This window comes from Apteryx mantelli, chromosome 3 (assembly GCF_036417845.1).
Source record: "Apteryx mantelli isolate bAptMan1 chromosome 3, bAptMan1.hap1, whole genome shotgun sequence".
Classification (NCBI taxonomy): domain Eukaryota; kingdom Metazoa; phylum Chordata; class Aves; order Apterygiformes; family Apterygidae; genus Apteryx; species Apteryx mantelli.
Window position 1 is genome coordinate 18958112 of NC_089980.1, and position 18468 is coordinate 18976579.

General features: G+C 41.9%; 1 protein-coding gene across 9 annotated transcripts in view; it reads right to left on the reverse strand.

Annotated features, from left to right (window-relative positions):
* Positions 1-18468, reverse strand: part of EHBP1 (EH domain binding protein 1) — a 223166-nt gene that overhangs the window by 38557 nt on the left and 166141 nt on the right. For 2 of the 9 annotated variants that reach the window (XM_067292809.1, XM_067292802.1), the window contains 5 exons: positions 13558-13705; positions 6650-6766; positions 3837-3964; positions 1036-1174; positions 779-885 (listed from right to left, as the gene is read on the reverse strand). In XM_067292809.1, coding sequence (XP_067148910.1) covers positions 779-885; positions 1036-1174; positions 3837-3964; positions 6650-6766; positions 13558-13705 — 639 coding nt within the window. Of the gene's footprint in view, positions 1-778; positions 886-1035; positions 1178-3836; positions 3965-6649; positions 6767-13557; positions 13706-18468 lie in introns of all 9 variants that reach the window. The other 7 variants (XM_067292803.1, XM_067292801.1, XM_067292807.1 and 4 more) reach the window with 5 other exon arrangements.

The window sequence follows — 18468 nt, forward strand, 5'->3', positions numbered from 1 at the left end:
TTTAGTGTAGATACGACAGCGGTACAAAATCTCCACTTGGCTCTAGATTGCTTCAGCAAAAACTACAAATGTGTTTAGATAAATCGTGGAGAGCAACAAACGACCACCATCAAAGGTTGGGTTGTGTTTTCAGACAAAAAATTCAGGTTAAAACTTGTTCTTCCTGCTTCTGTCCCGCAGCTGTCCATCAAAACCAGCTTTCTCCCTGCGGTCTATCAAATATTTCCCTCACAAATCAATTTTACACATGATCAGCCCATACCCCTACTGAGCTGAACCTCCCCGTTAATTAAGTGAAGAAATTACCATATATATTATATTAATGCAAACATCATTCAGCTAGTAATTCACGGCTGATCTGGATAATGGAAAGGTTGAACACCCATTAACCCAAGCCAACAAAATGGGTTGGCTGAGAAATTCTAGCAGGTCTCATGTGACTCTTCCCTCTAACTGCAGCTCTGCGGTATCTGCTATTGTAATAATTAAAATCCTCCCGGTAGATCAATACTGGAATCTCTTTATGGGAAGTGCCCTGATGGAAATGTCTCAAGGAAGCTGGGGCTGTGGAACTCTGAAAAATTCATTTTTTTTTATCTGACAATTATCACCACACTGCAGACTAATTCAACAGTGCACCCCTCTCACTCTGCTTTGAATGCACTGGAGATTGACATCTAAAAAAACCTAACATCTCATTTTAACAAATAAAGGCACTATTTCCACATACAGTTTGGAATTATCAGCAATCATGAAACCAGACAAAAAATTAATATACATTAAGCACTTCATCTTCTGATGGCTTCCTCTGAGTCTCAGTTATCGCAGCCTTCTCCTCATTTCCTCTCTTTGTATCTTCCTGTATTGATCTCTGCCTTTTCATCTCTTGAAAAAAGAGGAAAGACATGTAAAATTATTATAAAGCTTGATATTTATGTATTGAAATGTGGACTTACATTATCAGGTTTTAATATATTTATTGTTAAATATTATTAAATCATAAGATGGGAAAACATGTTTTATATTCGCTCCTACCTGGTCTGTTCTCCACATATTGACTGAAAGACTGGAGCTGAGTTTTTCTGACGGTGGAGTCCTTGCCGAACACAACAGGATTTCTAAAACGTTCTGCTGCTTTCTGTAACCGCTCAGCACGATGGTCCTCTGCTCCGTTCTGCTAGAAAAACAGGACACACAACAGTGTCTTTTGTTTCCAAATGTGAAGGCACAAATTGGAAAGGTACGTTTCAACCAGGGAACAGAAGGCAGGGTGTGCAAAGGGAATTTCACAACTCAGACTGCGGCTTATATAGGATGAAAGTATCAGCTGCAGAAAAAAGGAGAAGAGTGATTAACTTTTTTTTTTTTTTTTTAAACGTGTGGTGGTAAGGACTGGCTTTCTGCTGTTTGGGCACCCTCGCACAGGACGACGTATTGCTCAACAGCAAGACCTATTAATTGTCACCAACGTTTGTCGGCGATGCCGATTTTAAATGAAAACCGCTCTTTTGTAACTTTGATTTGTCAAGCATCGTATGTGCTGGTGCCAAGCAGCAGTGTGTACACCCCTGAACATGATCTGTATCATTTTAAAAGCATGTTGCCTTTAGCCGCCCTCCCTCCCTTCGCTCTTCTGCCCGGTAAAGAATTCTATCATTTTGTACAGTCCCACAGACTTGTATGACAAGAAGAACTAGTTTCTAATTTTATGCCCATTGAGATAAACCACTAATGCTGGATGAAGGCTAAAAGGTAGGATTATAATACTACCCCACTGAACTGCATTTCATCAGCTATAACTTTCCAAAGCCAGATTTGTAAGTAAGCCCTTTACAGCTAAGGAAACTACAATTATCTTTTCCAGGGCTTCCTATGTTAATACTGGTAACAAATTCAAATGGGTCTATCAACACGAAATATCCCAGAAGACTGAACCACTGCAGTGTGTGGAAGCTGCAGATACCGAGGGGCTGTGTACCAAACAAATATTTCATTTTATACCTAATCTTTTATTATTTTTATTAAGTGTTTTGAAAGTAAATAGGGAAAGGCTAAGATGCATGACTAATAGCTAAGCCTGCTGAATGCTGAAACTGGTTATCAAAAGCTACCAAGACTTTGCCCTTCCTCTGCATTGAGACAATCAGTAATGAGGGAGTTCTCCAATGGCCTATTCTCTAGCCTCAAGGAGGCCGGGGATACACAATCCTCCAGGGAAGGTAACAGTTTATCCTTTTCCACAAACACAGAATGCCTCATTTATAAACGTGTAAACTGCATTTTATTAAAAAACAAATCCAACTCAATGCCGAGAGCTCCCCGCGAACAGATGGGCACCATACATTCTTCAGAATGCCATTTTCAAACTCTCCGTTCAAAAGACGTACGCAGAGAGAAACTGTTAAGTTGCACCTTGGGCGGGGGTAACTTCAAAAAAAAAAATTAGCTAATGCAGAAAAGCTTTTTTATAAAGAGAAATACCATTCTCAGCAGGTTAGCTGATAGCGAATTGCCCTAATGGAGGTGCCCTGAGTGTCATTTGTCGAATTAAGCTTAAAAAAGTATTGCTCATATTACAAGGATGGCTTTTCAGCTGCAGTAATCGGGCGCTTATGATTTTGGCTAAATAAAAGGCTGTTTCCTGTTATTAGTACAATAACCATCTGACAGTCTAAACTAGAGTCTTTACCAAAATAAACAAACATGGCTAATTTTTTAGGCCTGGCAACATGCTAAAATATCAGTGTGATTAGCCAGCAAATCCCATTTTAAGAAACCTTTTTATGACTAGGGACTTCTGCCACTTTACAAATGTATTCCTCTAAGCCCACTAATTCAGTTAGCCTTTTCAATCCATTGTATTATTCTTGGGCCAGCTTCATTTTGCATTAAATCCACTGCAGAAAGCTAAATTGAACGCAAAAATCAGACTTGATCCAGGCTTCCTTTTGTTCAAAGATAGAGACCGAAAGTCCTCCGCTGCTGCCACACACTTTCATCACCAATTTATAGGAACCGACAGTGTAAGGGAAAAGCAATGAAAGTCATTGTTTTGGGACTTCAAAGCATCTCTGTATCTGGGGAAGGAAATCCTTTCAGTCAGCAGTGCTTTCCCCGCAGACTGCAGGTGGGTGAAAAGTTATACCCAACTGCAAGTGCCCCAGAGCCATAGGGATATTAATGACATACATGGACTATTTAAAAAAAAAAAAAAGCAGTAAGAACACAAGGGGCCTAATTAAGAAAACGAAATGGCAAATTGATTAGCGTGTACCTTATGCGAAAGCAGTGAATGTTAAGAACAGGCAAAACAACCACATGCACCACGTACCCATGGCTTTGTTTTTCTCAGAGCTACTCGTTGTCAAGTACCCAAGCATGTATATCTTTAAAATGTAATGTGGCTTAATTTTAGTGGCAAAAAACCAGGGGGTCAGGCTTGGAAGGGAAGCAAAGCCCCAGGAGTCCAATCCTGCTCTCGCTAGAGTCAGCGAGAGCCTCGCTGCTGATTTCATCAGGAGCAGGATAGAGCCCAGGCTTCATTTCCGATTTAAGCGACAAGCTGATCGGGAAAGAACTCAGAGATGATTCTTGCATCTGCTACTATTATGCCAGACAATTACCAGTATCGAGATCAAAAAAATAAATGGAAAATGTGTTGATTAATCAACAGAAAAAGCCTAGTGCACAGCAAAGCATGCAATTGCACTGCCATGAAGATTTTCTGCATTTCTTGCTGTGAAGGATTTGATAAGAAATCATTTTCCTCATCACGAAGTACAAAACAGAAAGCGGAATACACAGGTACTGAGACAAAAGCATTAATCAAAACTTACCTTAATGTCTTGCTCTGAGCTATCAGTTACAGCTTTCTGAGCAGCACTGGAGAGTGAATTTGCCACCTGTGGCTGAGCTTCTAGGAGCTTCTTCAGCTTCAAATCCACCAACTTACTGTTTTGTTCTGCTAAATATGCAAATACCACATACAACAGAGTGAGATGCATTTAAATGCAGAGTCACTACAACAATGTATCAATTTAAAAGGTAGATTTCCTTCCCTTTCCTATCATTTCAAGCTGAAACGTAAAAACTGGAAGAAAAAATGTTTTTTTTGCAGGTCAGGCTGATGTAGATTTATGTAATGTGCGTTACCTGCATAGACGTTTCCTAAGTTTTCTCAAAAAACATATGTTAAAAAAAAAGACAGCACTTGGCTGAACAAGTATGCACTATTAGGTGCTTCAAGACAGTAGATGAAAACATAGAAATGAGACAGTGTTTATATGAATTTACTCCCGACCTGTGCACACCTATACTTTGGTATACAAACACACTTAAAGAGCCATTTATTTTAAGATGACATATAACAATTTATCACATATTACAAGCACTGATAACCCCTTAAGTAGTTTATGAACTACTAATTCATCCTAAGGCTCCTTGGCACAGCTTCTCAGCCTTTAGATTGCAGTATCAAAAGAGCTAGCTTTCTAGTAATATTTTACTAGGAGTTATAGAATAAACTGAAGCCAAGAGGGCCATAAAACACTATAACTCCATCTCAGGGCCAGATGCAAAGTCTGCTGAAGTTCACAGCATTTTTTCCATCAGCTTTCGGGATCTGGATCAGCGCCCAAATATAGAATAGCAGAGAAGTTCACCTCCCCATAATGCTCACGCTGTATGTGAAGGCTGAACGTGTGAACACGTAACGCACCTACACGTACAATTACCCACACATACACACGTACTAATACCAAATTAATACCAAACCGCACGGCAGGTCTGTGAGCTAGCACGGGGAGCGTGGGGAAGAAGGCAGAGCGGCGCTGCAGCAGATGCCCCCAGACACCTCACGCATGCAAAACCACGCGAGAAATCGCCCCGGGAACGCAGCGGCTGCAGCGTCACCTGCGGATGCTATGGGTGCCGTGGGCCGGGCGCAGGAAAGGAGCAGTCGCTACGTTCTCCTGCGGGCACAGCCCGAGTGCTTCGCTGCGAGCGGGTGACTGCTGGCAAGCGTGGGTAGCGGAGCCATGCCTGTTTTGCCGCACGGCTCCTTCCAAGGTTTGGAGCGCTCTGATTAATGTTAGCCAAAACATTTTTGGCACGCCAGCTGCCAAACGATGCCTGCCGCCAGCAGCAGCGGGCTGGGCTGGGCAATGACGAAGGATAGTTTCCCTTTCCTCTGGCACACCCAGCCCGGGTGTCCTTAATTGAGGCTCGCATGTAAGTACATGCACATTCTCGCGGGTTTATACATAAACATCATGTAACAACTATGATATAAGAGGTTCACATTTTATCGGACACATTCACAGCGGCATATGGCAGTATCAACACACAGAGATAGGTGCAATATTTAACACCAGCAACTTGCAGCTAAAAAAAAAAGTTTTCTTGCGATAGATGGAAAGAACTAAGATTCAGTAGGGGATAAATTAATTAACGCAGTCAGTAGCGATCCCAAATGCGAAAAGGCCCTTACACCTTTGTGTTTAATGTCCCCAAGAGACTCAGCCTTCATTAGAACTTGCTATGAATTGGCAGAAATCCACTGAAAACTGTGAACACTGATATGTATCATAGCATTGGAGTGCTTTCGGTATTACTGTCCATCCTCTTCCTCATTCATCTGAGCAACGCTATTCATCCTCCTGGCTAACGTGCAAACTGAACTTCACAAGGATGTCCCCGTTTTTTTTCCCAAATGTCTTCCCAGGGCGGGGACGAAGCGTTGGTAGTGGTTTTGTATCTCTGAGAAGGTATCTCTCAGGAAAAAAAGGCCCACAGAAATAAATGTTGGCAAGTCACTGGGGCTATGTGACAGGAATATTCATTTAGCAATTTTCTATTTCTCCTAAAATAAACTAGTATTTATTGGAAAATCATTTGACAGGATTCTGCTCTAAATCAGCTTAAGTCAAATGCTGGAAACACTAAATATATTTTCTTATGTGTTTGGAAATCCCCAAACAAAAAAAAACAAAGGACATGACTCAAAATTTTCCCACTGAGGAAAAGACTAGCTCACTAATGCAACTGAAGGCAAGGAAAGTGGTATACATGTCACTGGCAGGTTAATTTACATGGAGTGAATACTAAATCAAGAGTGTTGGTTTAATACACAAGTTATGCACTTGAGACCCATTGGCACGGGCAGAACCGAGTCAGAGGATGTCAGAAAAAGTTCGCTTTCCCTCCCTCTTTCCCGAGGCTGCCCTGGATGCAGCACACCTCTCCGGGCAGCTGTAGCTCCAGCCAGCTTGCAATGACCCCAAAGCCCTGGCAGCCAGCGCACCGTGCTACCGAGAGATACAGCTGCAGTCCCAGACGCAAGCGCCAGGTCCTCCAGGCAGCCGGGACAGCTCACCCCGGCGGGGCCATCTCGGGGGCTCGGCACCCTTCCCCGGGAAACAGGTAAATCTGCCATTTGGGGGAATACTCGCCGTGTGGCTTATTTTCAGTTTCAACCAAAAGCAAACGTGAAGGCAAAATGTTCAGAAAGAACGAAGGTAAGGGGTAAAAAGATCTGGAAAAGCACAAATTAATAGTTTAAAATTACAAAAGAGAGAAGAAGCACATCAGCACTGACGATGACGGAGTGTTAGTCATGCAAAATACACAAAATAGCCATTATTTAAATTACCCGTTGAATCAAGGTCATTTTCTAGGTTAGTAAGCTCATCTCCACCTCCAGTAAGAGAGCATTCAGGAACCTCCTCGTTAGTATCTATCTCAATATTATCCTCATCCTCATCCTCATCTGTAGGAACATACAGCATGAAGGTTAGTATTTTCTTATGTACATGCATGTACATCATTAAAAACATGAATGCTTTAGAGAAAGAACTAAGCAGTTACAATAAAAAATGCAAATCGTTAAATAAGTCTGGAAGGAGCTTTCACTCTGTCCGCTCACGGACTGATCTTTAAACTGACGCAATTCGATATCCATGCAGGGGGCTCTGCTGGAGACCCCGGCACAAGAAAGGTAGAGCCTGGCCCCAGCGGTGCCTTTTCTCCGGGCTGAACGTCTGGCTAACTCTGAAAAGCACACGTGCTTTTCCTTACCACTCCAAGCGGAATGATTTCCCCCAGGATGCCGGCAAGGCACAGCGGGAGACGGGTGCCGCAGTTGGCGGATGGCAGGTTTGGAGTGGTTCTGGCCAGCGCAGGGACCCGGGAGCTAGGGAGGTCCCCAGGCAGGACAAAACGCTCGCTCTTCCTTTGCGCCAGACACCGGCTCGCGGAGCAGCCAGCACGGCGCTTTGCGGAGGCACCAGGCTCTCCCACCGCTCCTATTTTTCTTGAGAAGGAAAACCCATCGGGCGCACGCTGGGCTCGGCTGCGGCGAAGCACGCTCACAGGCTGCCGCCTTACTGCCCCACTCTGAATCAGGACTGTGTGTAGGCTATGTACATTTTAAATAAAATAATAATTGTAATTACCCTTTATATTTTTATGGGATCTTTCTACTGAGTTTCTCAGAGCGGCTTAAGAATATCACTTGTAAATTGGCCCCATAATGTTTTGTGAAGCTGGCGATTACTATTATTATAATTAGGATGATGATGTGGGTAAATTAAGGCACAGAAAGAGTAAGTGACCTGAGGAAGATCAACTGGTAAGTGCTGAATCGTGAAGGAGATCACAGAAAAAGTCCTGACTCACATTTTCAATATAAAGAAACAATGAAATTAAATGACATCCATAAAAGCTTGATTAATACTTTCAAAACATGCAGTTGCATTGTATTTATATGTTTTCAGTCTCACATCAAGTGATATCTACTCTTGTTCAGACTTACAGGCACATTTTTTTCCCATGTATGTGTGCATGGGTGTAAAAATGACTAAAGAGATGGCTAGAGTATGCCAGGAGAAGGAATACACATATATATTTACTGAAAGGAACTTTAAAGACCTGCATGATAGGAATAAATGCTATTTATAATTGCAGGACTTTTGTACATTCCAACCCCATTTAAACTAAAAGGATCCTAAATATAGTAACTAGAAACCATAATCCCGGACACCAGAAGCCTGAGGAAATTTGGACCTGGATCAGCACTTAACACTCGCTGTCCGTCCTTGGAATACCCTGAACTTCACCCCCAGACCAGGAGCCTGCACTTCGCATCCACGCTGCTGACGCACAGGTTATACAGTTGCTTTTTTTGTTTCCCTATTTATCTCCACAGTCCCTATAATTCCCACTTCAGGGGTCTATTTGGTGGTGGGTATTTTTTTTTTCCTAGTTGTTTGTCCTTTCTTCCTCAAGTCCTCTGCACCTAACCGATGCCCTTAGTGGAGCTCGGCTGGGAGGGAGGCAGGGGAACGAAGCAGAAGGGGCATCAGGAAGCAGGAGAGGCACAGCGTAGAAAGCAGACTCTGGAGAAAGGCGGGAGACAAAGAAAGAGGGACCCAGCAGTGGGAGAGGGAAATCAAAGCCACCTCATGCCTAGAGGCAGCAAATGACTTCCCAAAGCACCCAAACTGTTCGAAGGCAGCTAGCAAGGTCAGCTAGCAACTAGCGGCATCCAGCAAGTGCTCATAGTGTCAAACCATCTAAACGAGATGACGGGGTTTAAGACTGCCGGATACTAAGGGAATGCTAAGATTAGATTATTTGATTTTCTTTAATTTAATTTAATACAGTGAGATGAAATCAAAGGCACTGGCTTTGACACCACCATTTTAGACAGCAAAAGAGATGGGAATGTTGAAGACACTTGTCCCTTGTGTCAGAAAATGACCTGACCTCATATTTCATTTAAAGTTGGCAGGTCTTAAAGCTGAATATGATTATCACGACATTTACACTCTGTAAGGAACTGTCAATTACAAGCATTCTTTGTAAGGAATTTCAAAAGTTTTCAAATATTTTTCAAAATTGACAGATCCTTTGTTCTAAACTACTCTAATTTTCTTCAAGTCCAGTGTTCTTCTACTGTAATAAAAATGGAAGCATGTTTTGGAAGCATGTTCCAACATGACAATGCAATTATAAACGATAAAAGGAATAACATGATGAAGAGATAACAGGTATCTTTTATGAAAAGAACAAATTATTAGTGAGAAAAACCTAAAGCACTTGGTCTAGAACCATGGGCCATATTTAGAAGAGTACTAAAAAAATGCTTCCTTGAAAAGATATGCAAATATGGATCCTAGAAAGAGAGCAAACTCTGATCGTATTGTGAACAAAAGAACAAAATTAAAGATGCATAATTAGGTCAACAACTAAACAGCATTGGCCATTATCTATAGAGCCATAAGTCTCAACCGAAGAGAGAATGACACAGGTCAAAATAAGAATTTTTTGGAACTATGTGGACCTGCCAGAACATTGGTGGAAAAAAGATCCAAAGCAATTTTACAGCTAATATATCCTACTACTTTTTAGACTGAGCTCAATCCTTAAAATTTGCAGTTAAACTGATATTCTCTTAAACTGGTTTAGGCATGTCTGTGTACAAAGGAATTGCACCGGACTATCTCAATTTCTAGACAAAGCTAGAAAGGAACAATTTTCCTAAGGAGGTAAGGCACCTCCTTATGTGGGCTGGATCACATTAGTGGGAGAAGCACATATAAGCTGCCACTGCTGTAGCATAAACAGTGCTGGTTCTGCAGGGAAGAAGATGTCTCCAGCCTCCACGACTGTCTCCGGGACATCCTTCAAGCTTGTGCATATTTATATATTAAGTTTATTTACTTTCAGGTACAGAGTTCACTTTTAGGCTGCAGGATGTGGCTAAGAGAATCTGACCAGCAGTAAAGAAAGCAAAGGTGGGGAATGGAAGAAACGTAGAGTCAAAATGCTGGTTCACGCGTACAAGAAACCAGATGTCAGGACAAGAAAGGGCAGCGGTAACTGCCAACAGATAGAATATTGCCTGTTAAAAATACGAAACTGAGGACTTAACTCCAACTTAGTGGGAGACTAAGTATGGTGAGTAAGCCTGTGCATTCTCCACAAATCATCCCACAGAAGTAAAATCTTTAATGTAAACAGCAAGCTTTACTAAGTATAGAAGGGTAACATAATGCCAGCTAGCTCTCTGGGTAGGTTTCTGAACTGCAGGACCTTTCTGTCTTTCCAGCTTTTGTCACTGATTCCAGCATTTTTTTTAACATTTTTTTTTGGTCCTATGGCACATTTGGATGCTTCTTTTTCTGCATTTTTCCCTCCCTGCTCTTCTAACGTCTCTCTTTTGTTCCATGCTTGTGTTCCTTCTCTTTTCTCTTCCCAGTTTTGCCTATTTTGGGCGCTTTTCTCACCAAAGCCTCTTAACACTAGGCTTGTGTTACCCCCTGTCCTCCCCATTGTGGCCTGCCTCCCTCTGCTGCTTACTCGCCACCTCCAGATACCGGTCACTTCCTCCCAAACATGTCACCTCAAATAAAGGATGGAGACGTGCCAGAGAGGGAAGAAAGCACACTACCCAAATCCCAGAAGAGTAGAGGGGTGTCCCGCAGTGCAGGGACAATACCTAGATAAGATGCCAATTCCTTTGACCCACTGCTGCTGGGAAAACGGAGGGTTATTTGGATTCCTATCTTGATACTGTCCCTGGACCCATCTCAAGGCATCCGCTTATCAGCCCAAAGCTAGTAGGACATCTAATAAATTTGAAGCTGCCATCCTGAACCCTCTGGCTGTTGGCAGAAAGAAGTATTTTGTGTCTCACATGCCAAATCACCTCCTGAAAAAGACTGGATTCTCTAGCAAAGGATGCAGCTTGTCCAGGAAAGTTTCTCTTTGCCATAGGCATTTGAGTTTCTCAGACCATGATTAAATAAAGCCTTTTAACAGAGGATGTAGCCCCAGTGCCAAAACACAAAACTCTCAGTATGCATATTTCTATTTCAATAGAAACATTGAAAGAGAGCAGATCTTCACCAGCAATAGTGAGCAAGAAATTAGTCTTTAAAAACTCCAAAATCCCAAAGCTGAAATATCATTTTTTTCTGGAAGAACTGAATTGAGGGAGAGAAAAATGATTTGGTACATTCCTTTTTTGTAAATTAAAATGTAGCTATCAATGCAGAAGAAGAGGTTAATGAAACACAATGGCCAAGAGAGCTCAGAAGACACAAGATATTACTATAAGCTTGTCTCTGGGAACTGTATAGGGAATATATGACTACAGAGAACAGCAGAACAACTACATGTGAATGCAACTGGGGTAATATTCAAAATGTAGTCATAAAGAGGAAACACTGTCTGTTAAATCCTAAGTTTTGTTGGAAATCAAGAACTGAAAAAGCAAACCAGAAACAATTATAATTTATTTGGATTATAAAGTGTTGGTGTCATTCACAGAACTATTCCATTTGATAAAAATGAATTTCTTGAGAAGAGATGTGGTGTGGCATCTGAAATTACAAACAGTGTGGTGGAAATATGTGGAAGATTGACCATAAAGAAAGCTTTTTGAGAATGAATGAGTACAAGGAAGTGCTGTAATATGCACATCGACAGGAAAAGAGCACAGAGGAGTAAAAGCAGACAGGGAATGAAAATTGGAAGTCCAACAGAAGTCCAGATAACTTGGACAAACTACTGCATGAACAAAGAAAAACTCATGCAGAAAATACAAACCAAGGAGATAATGCCAAAGTCAAAAAGCAGTGACGTTGTTATATGAGACAAAACCCAACAGGTATAATGGTGAAAACTTCAAACAACTCGTTGTTGATATTCATACTGTCTCCCCCTTTAAGGACACTGAAACTCTGAGTGCATATGCAGTCAACTTATATACACTTCTATATGGATGATATATCCATGCATTGGCTGCAGAGAGCAGCAGGAAGCAGAGCTTGGGTCTGTCTACACGCAGACACTCGGATGTACCGAAAGAGGGACAGAATCTGCCTAAAATCACACGTATGCTACGGAGCAATGGAATGAGATAGCAGGCAGCATTTGGAAGAGTTGCATCAAGTTTTACTGCAGTGATGACAGGGTGGGAGACTACTGAAGAAATGGCATGATGAGTTTGTTTAGAGAAATTAGAGAAACTGGTGAGGGAGTCCCCCTGAAAGCAATAATCCCCAAAGTTTGCCCATGTTTTTTGTTATCTAGGCTAAAGAACCTGAACCCCCGTCAACACAGGGAGTAAAATATTCTCCTTAATGGGAGACGAACAGTTCAAGACTGTTTGCACAAGTATTGAATGGGGAATAACAAACAGTGGAGAGGGATGAAGAACATCATAGTATACTTAATATACAAGGACTGTGCCATTTCACTCCCACAGCCTGTCCAGCTCAACAGGTAACTTTAAGTACTCCATGGCTGGTAGCCACCGAACTTGGCCCATGGGCTTTAAGACATTGGTAAAACCTCAGATGTGATATACTCTTACGTGATTAGCACAGATGTTTGGAATTGGGAAAGCCCTGGAAACCACTACCAATATCCCTTCCCTTTTTCTTCTCTTTTTAAGTAGTTTGCAGTTGTACCTTCTGGCTTGAGCACACGCTGAAACAATATATTTGTCAGTTTAGAGAACTTTTATAAAGTCTTACTCCCCATCAATGATTTAATTTACCTATTTATTAAGAAGCAAGAGCTATGCTGGCAAGCTTGATTTACTGGGTAGAGAGAGGAAAATTGAAGACCAGACCCAAAGAGAGACATAAAACAAACTGCTTTTCTCTTTGGCATTACAGGAAATGTAGGATTTTAGAATGCAATAAGAACATATTTAAACATATAACGTATGTATAAAATATATATAGTAGAGAATAAAAAAAAATCTCATTGCTGAACCTACATGTGCTGCAAATATAAAGCTGGATTTCCCTGACTCTCTGGTTTACAATTACATGTTAGTATGAGAAACACAATTTCCTATTAGAATATGTAGGAGACACTAAAAGAGCAAGAAGCCTGTACTGAAATGTGTGTTCAGTACCCATTTGAGTTTGAGTGACACTACATTACTCCTGCTCATAGCATTGGCAGGTATATGAATTTTAATGACATTTCAAAGTCAGTTTAATAATATTATAGCAATATTACAACTCAAAACCTGTAAAGGCAAGTGGTATGTCAAAAAACTGCCATTTAAAATCAAAAGGTTATTGCTCCCACCTCCCATGTGCCTTCTTTAAAATAGTCTTTTGAACACATTTAATAAAAAATAAAGTTCTTAAGTATTTCTAATGTTTTTTTCCCCCAAATATTATGTCCCTACTCCTACATAAAATATACATTGGAGGGACTGTAACCAACCATCAGGAAATTCTGAAAATCAGGGGTAATGGCAAATCTGTAAATAACAGGCCCATACAAGTGACTGCTTCACATAAATGTCACTTCCTTGCAATCACATATACCCTTTTCTTTTAATTGCTGGAAATTAAGTGATACAACCCTGATTTGGAGAACTTATCTATGGCCAGTCTTTTGATATGTGCACCTGATGCACAACAATTACCTACACCGCCGGTTTGAAGTGTGAATAAAAGTGATACCCAGAAAGGTCTTCTCTGGTTTCTAGGTTGCCATAGGAATAAGATACGATGTTCCTTAACTCACCTCCAGATGCCTTTGACCTTTCTTTCAACTTTTCTGCAGCCATTTCAGTGTAGCTAGGAAGTTCTGACATCTTCACTCCAGATCGAGCTTCTGCTATTAGCTGACGAGCTCGCTCTCTCAGCTGCCGACGCCGCTCTTCATCTTGCTGCTAAGATATATTGAACAGTTGCCAACTCAGTAATTGACAGAAATGCAATTTCATTCTCAATCTGATCATCATGATAGTAACTGGTTTACAGCATGGTGCTTGGCCCACATTATAAATAGGATGCTCCGTATCAGTTGGGTGTCACACCACAATTTTTAAAGACATCCACGGATCAGATTTTCTTTTTTTAAAGCGTTCCCCAAATTATTATTGCATTAGAAAATTTTTTGCAATTTAAAGCATCTATAAACTATGTTCTATAAAAACAGGCTGACTAACATGATTCTCAGAAACTTTTGGTTCAAAGTAGTAGCTACCAAAAGTTTTACTGTGGCTATAAAAATGGTTTTAGCAAATTGAATTACTAGTTTGAGTAGCGTTCTACTATAGCTGAAATGAGACGCCAGATGCTGCTCTTGGTTATTCCATTAACCAAGGTGACTTCAAAGTGTAAAACAACATCCAAAGTGAGGTATAGAGAGGAATCTAATCCTTGGACTTCAACGGATAAATCTTCTTAAATAAAAAAGAAACTATTGAAAATTAATGAAAGAACAATAGATTCCAGAGAAAAAAAGACTTTTCCTCACTATAAAATGCACTACTACTGTGGGTTTGGTCATTAATTAAAAAGATCCTATGATTTATTCTGGGAATCATCCCAGAGAGTGCTGGCCTACTAAAACCTGTAACTATGTTAGGATATTAATATTTCAGTCATATAAATGAACAAAAATTTATTGCATGAAATTTTGGACAACACTAATATGCCACAACTAAAAACAAGGATAAAAGGATGCATTCAAGCATATCTACAAAAATATATTAAACCATAATGGAAACACAAATTCAGTTTTAGTCTTAAAAATTTGAGTTTTTCAAAGTTAGGGAAAAGTTTACATGACTGTTTCCCCCCTGCCCCAATTTTACAAATACTCACAGATGCAACAAAGGCGGCATCTGGCTTTAAGTTAAATTCGTCTATAACTTCGTATTATTGAAATAACGTACAGGACAAAAACAAAGATATTTGCGGTTGACCTTAACTAAGTGGAATATAGCAAAATGCCTAATTTTGGAGAGCAATATTGGCACCTTCCCCACCCAACAAGACAGCAAAGGTTGCACACCTGCAGATGTTGGGAAGAGCTGCTCCTCAGCACTATTTTGCTTAAGCAGTCGTTAATAAAACAAGCCCAAAATACTAATTAGGTACATTTTCCCCATTTCCATGTAAATTGTTTGTTTGTAGCTATTTACTCATCATTGTTCTCGGCACAATAGCAAAAAATGCAAATGCAGGCATGCGAATGCAGCCCTGATGGGACTCTCCGTGGAGAACCATTAGCCCAGAGGTGTGCTGTAATTCAATCCTCCAGCAGCCAGATTTAGCCTCATTAACAGCTTGCATGGGCAGGTTACAACTCATAAAACCCTACAGTAAACACGGCATATGGACACAGCACAATATCCTGCCTCTGAGTGACAGAGCAGTGATTCCCTATCAGATCGCCACGATTTACTTTGCTGCTCAGGCCCTGGCGCTCGGAGGACGCCTGGGCCGTGCCAGCTCGCCGGCACCGCCGCTGTGGGTGCTTCCCCATCCTTTGGGTGCTTCCCCCACGGCGCGGGGCAACCGTTTTATCCAAACCTTGCTTGTTAAAGCACACATCCGAGAGGCAACCCGAAAGCTGCTCCAGCTACTGTGCACTCTAATAGATCAATTTAATTTAATTCACAGCCAGCCAACTGACACAGCAACCAATTTTCTTTCAACCCACGGTATTTGGTAACATTAATTACATTTACGTTTACATGCAATAAAATCGCTTGGATCTTTACTGTTTGCAATTCCTGGTGTACGCAAACTTGTGGCTTTGATTTAAATGACTTTTTAAAAGGAATGGGCAAAATTTATAGTGAGACTCCTGTGTGGTTTCACACTGAACAGTTTCACCTGCTGGACCACAGAGAGCTTAAAAATAAGCCCAGTTACAATTTTGGGACAAATATACCCTAAACTGAGTAGCCTGATCCTCTCCCCTCCTCCTGCAAGCAAACTTGTCTCCTGAATTATTAGCAGAGTCATTAACATCCTGGGGATCTCCGAGCAAACACAGATTACTGCGCCTTGTGTTTGTGCTGATTAAGCCAATCATCACCAGGGGATAAGAGAAAAGCAGCATATTTATTGCTGAAATTCAATTCATGTATTTGAGCTGTTGATCGCCGGGCTTGGCAGAGCAAACCCGGGTGTAAGGAGCCACCAAGTTTAGATCACAAAAAGTCTGTAAGCTGCAGCGATTAAGTTTTGAGTTACGGTGCAATTACAAAAAAAAAAAAAAAAAAAAAAAAAAAAAAAAAAAAAAAGCAAATCAACCCACTGGATTTTGGAAAGTCAAATGCTGAGAAGTTATACAGGCACCAACCCAGATATTCTCCCGTCTGGAGGAAAAAAAAAGAAAGGGAGAAGGACGGGTTCAAACACACAGAGGGAAGATCTGCAGCAAGGAAAGAAAGGACCGTGCAAGCCCCCGGAGAGCAATTTTTACAGAACAGCTCGGTCTCGAAGAGCAAACTAGGCAACTCTTTCCCCCCTCTGACATGCATCTGATGTGCCCGCGAGACATTAAAGTTTACTCTGCTATCTTCCCCTGATGACTTGGGAATGGTCTAAAAATCTGCCACATGGCTGCACAGCGAGTAAAACTTCCCCATTTAAGGACAAACTCTTCGAGAATAAGTAATGTAATTCCTTGTTTCCCTCCTACAAAAATGTATTGGTATGCAGTTTTTATATTTCACAGTTCACCGCCATCTCGGCAAGCTTTCTTCCACTGCTTCAATGGTGCTACTTTTAATTTTATCCTCCTTAGTCCTAGTAATTAAAGTGATCAGCAGTGGCATCCCAACGGCTTTGACGCAGCTACAACCCCCTAGCAGACTTCGGCTTTTATGGGGAGCGGGGAGAAAAAGGGCTGGAGTTTCACTGCACGGGAACAAGCAAGCCGAGCTCCTCCGCTCCTCAACTTTACCCAGTCGTCCTTTCAGCCGGCCGTTGCCTCTTCAGAAACAAATAAAAACGGTTGCCTTTAGGGGGTCCTTTTTGTACTCGCCGCCCGCGTCAGCGACCGCCGTCGCTTTGGCCAAAGAAACGATGCTGCGGATCTGCGAAGGCGAATTAGGACGCGAATGCCCGGCCGGGCGCTTGGCGCGATCGAGCATCGCGCCGAGCCCCCAAATCGGCACCGGTGGAGGCTGCCGGGGCAGCCGGGGGGGCAAAAGCGGCCCCCGAGCCCCTCTCGTTACATGCTTACAGACTCTGCAACCCGCTCGCCACCACCCAGAAACTTTGCTGGGGATTTTTAGTCGCCCTTCAGCAGCGTTTTGGGAGGACGCAAGCTGAGAAGGGTGATGTTACCTTCTCCCTGTAAAAAAAAAATCTTGCATTTGAGGTTTAAAACTCTTTATGGTGGGGGGGGAAAAAAAAAGTTTAAAAAGAGTGATACCCCACACTGCCAAAATTAAGAAGGAACTGGGCGTCCCGGGGGGAGCAATTGGCCCAGCGAGGCGCCACGCGCGCAGCTCCGGGTTTCAGCGCTGCCCGTGGCGTGCCCCGCTCGTGCCGCAGACCTTGCCTGCCACCTCCTTCATCGCCGGGCAGCAAGGACGGCTCTGCTGTTAGCCGGCAGAAAGAAAAGGGATTCTGGCCTTGTCCAGAGGCAAGGATTACCAAAATGTACCTATTCACTCAGCACACAGCACAGAAGAAAAATGGGGGCAAAAAAAAAAGAAAAAAGAAAATAAAATTACAAGATCTTTTAAAGGTTTGGGCAGGCTGGGTTTTACTGTGACCTTGATCGGCTCTTGTTGGAGTAAATAGGATTTGGGACGAAACATTAAAAGTGTTTAGCAGATCTTTTCAGACCGTTTCAAACTTTTCTTGTGTTGGTTTATAATATAAGCAGACATGCTTGTAAATGGCCACACCTGCTCATTTCTCTGGGGATGGCCTGATCTCTGCCTTTGCTAACAAAGAAAGGATGGGGGAAAAATCAGCCTTTCTTGTTGCAAAACAGAGTGGAAAGTCAAAATCTTTCTCAAGTTTGTCCCATCTGGTCAGATTAAATCTCTGATCGCCCTAGGGACCACGTTTATGCTTGGGCTGTGCTTCCGTTCCAAAATAGCTCAAAATACACAGGTAGCGAGCAAAAATATGACCTGCTAAGCAGGATGCAGCCGCCATAAACAAAAGTGTCCTGGGTTTGGATTTTTGCACCTAGTTAGATATATTTAAGTAAGGAGTGATCAGCAGAGAAGAGAGAGACATCAACATCTCCGCTATTTTCCACCTTCTGCCTGGTGCCTGCATCAACTACTTCGGTCCCCATAAATCATACATAGTTTGAAAATATTTTTCATGGAAGTATATCACGGAACGTATCAAACCACTTGTCACGCAAAAAGAAGCTATTGGCCTGCAATCTGGGCCACAGAGCACCTAATGAGACCAGACAGAATGAAGCCCAAGTAGCCTAAAGTCTAAAACTGGGGGAATCGCAAATAACGTCATCACAAAGCTGTCTCCTTCAGAAAAAAAAAAGACCCCAAACTCACAGTAAAATGGGGTTATGTGACTGCAAAATGGAAAATGACTCCTCAAACCTAGGTGGTATTTTTAATGACATGCTAGCCAGCAAAAAAAAAAAATTTTTTTTTTCCAATCTCATTTATTTTGTCCTGGAAAACCTACAATTCATTTG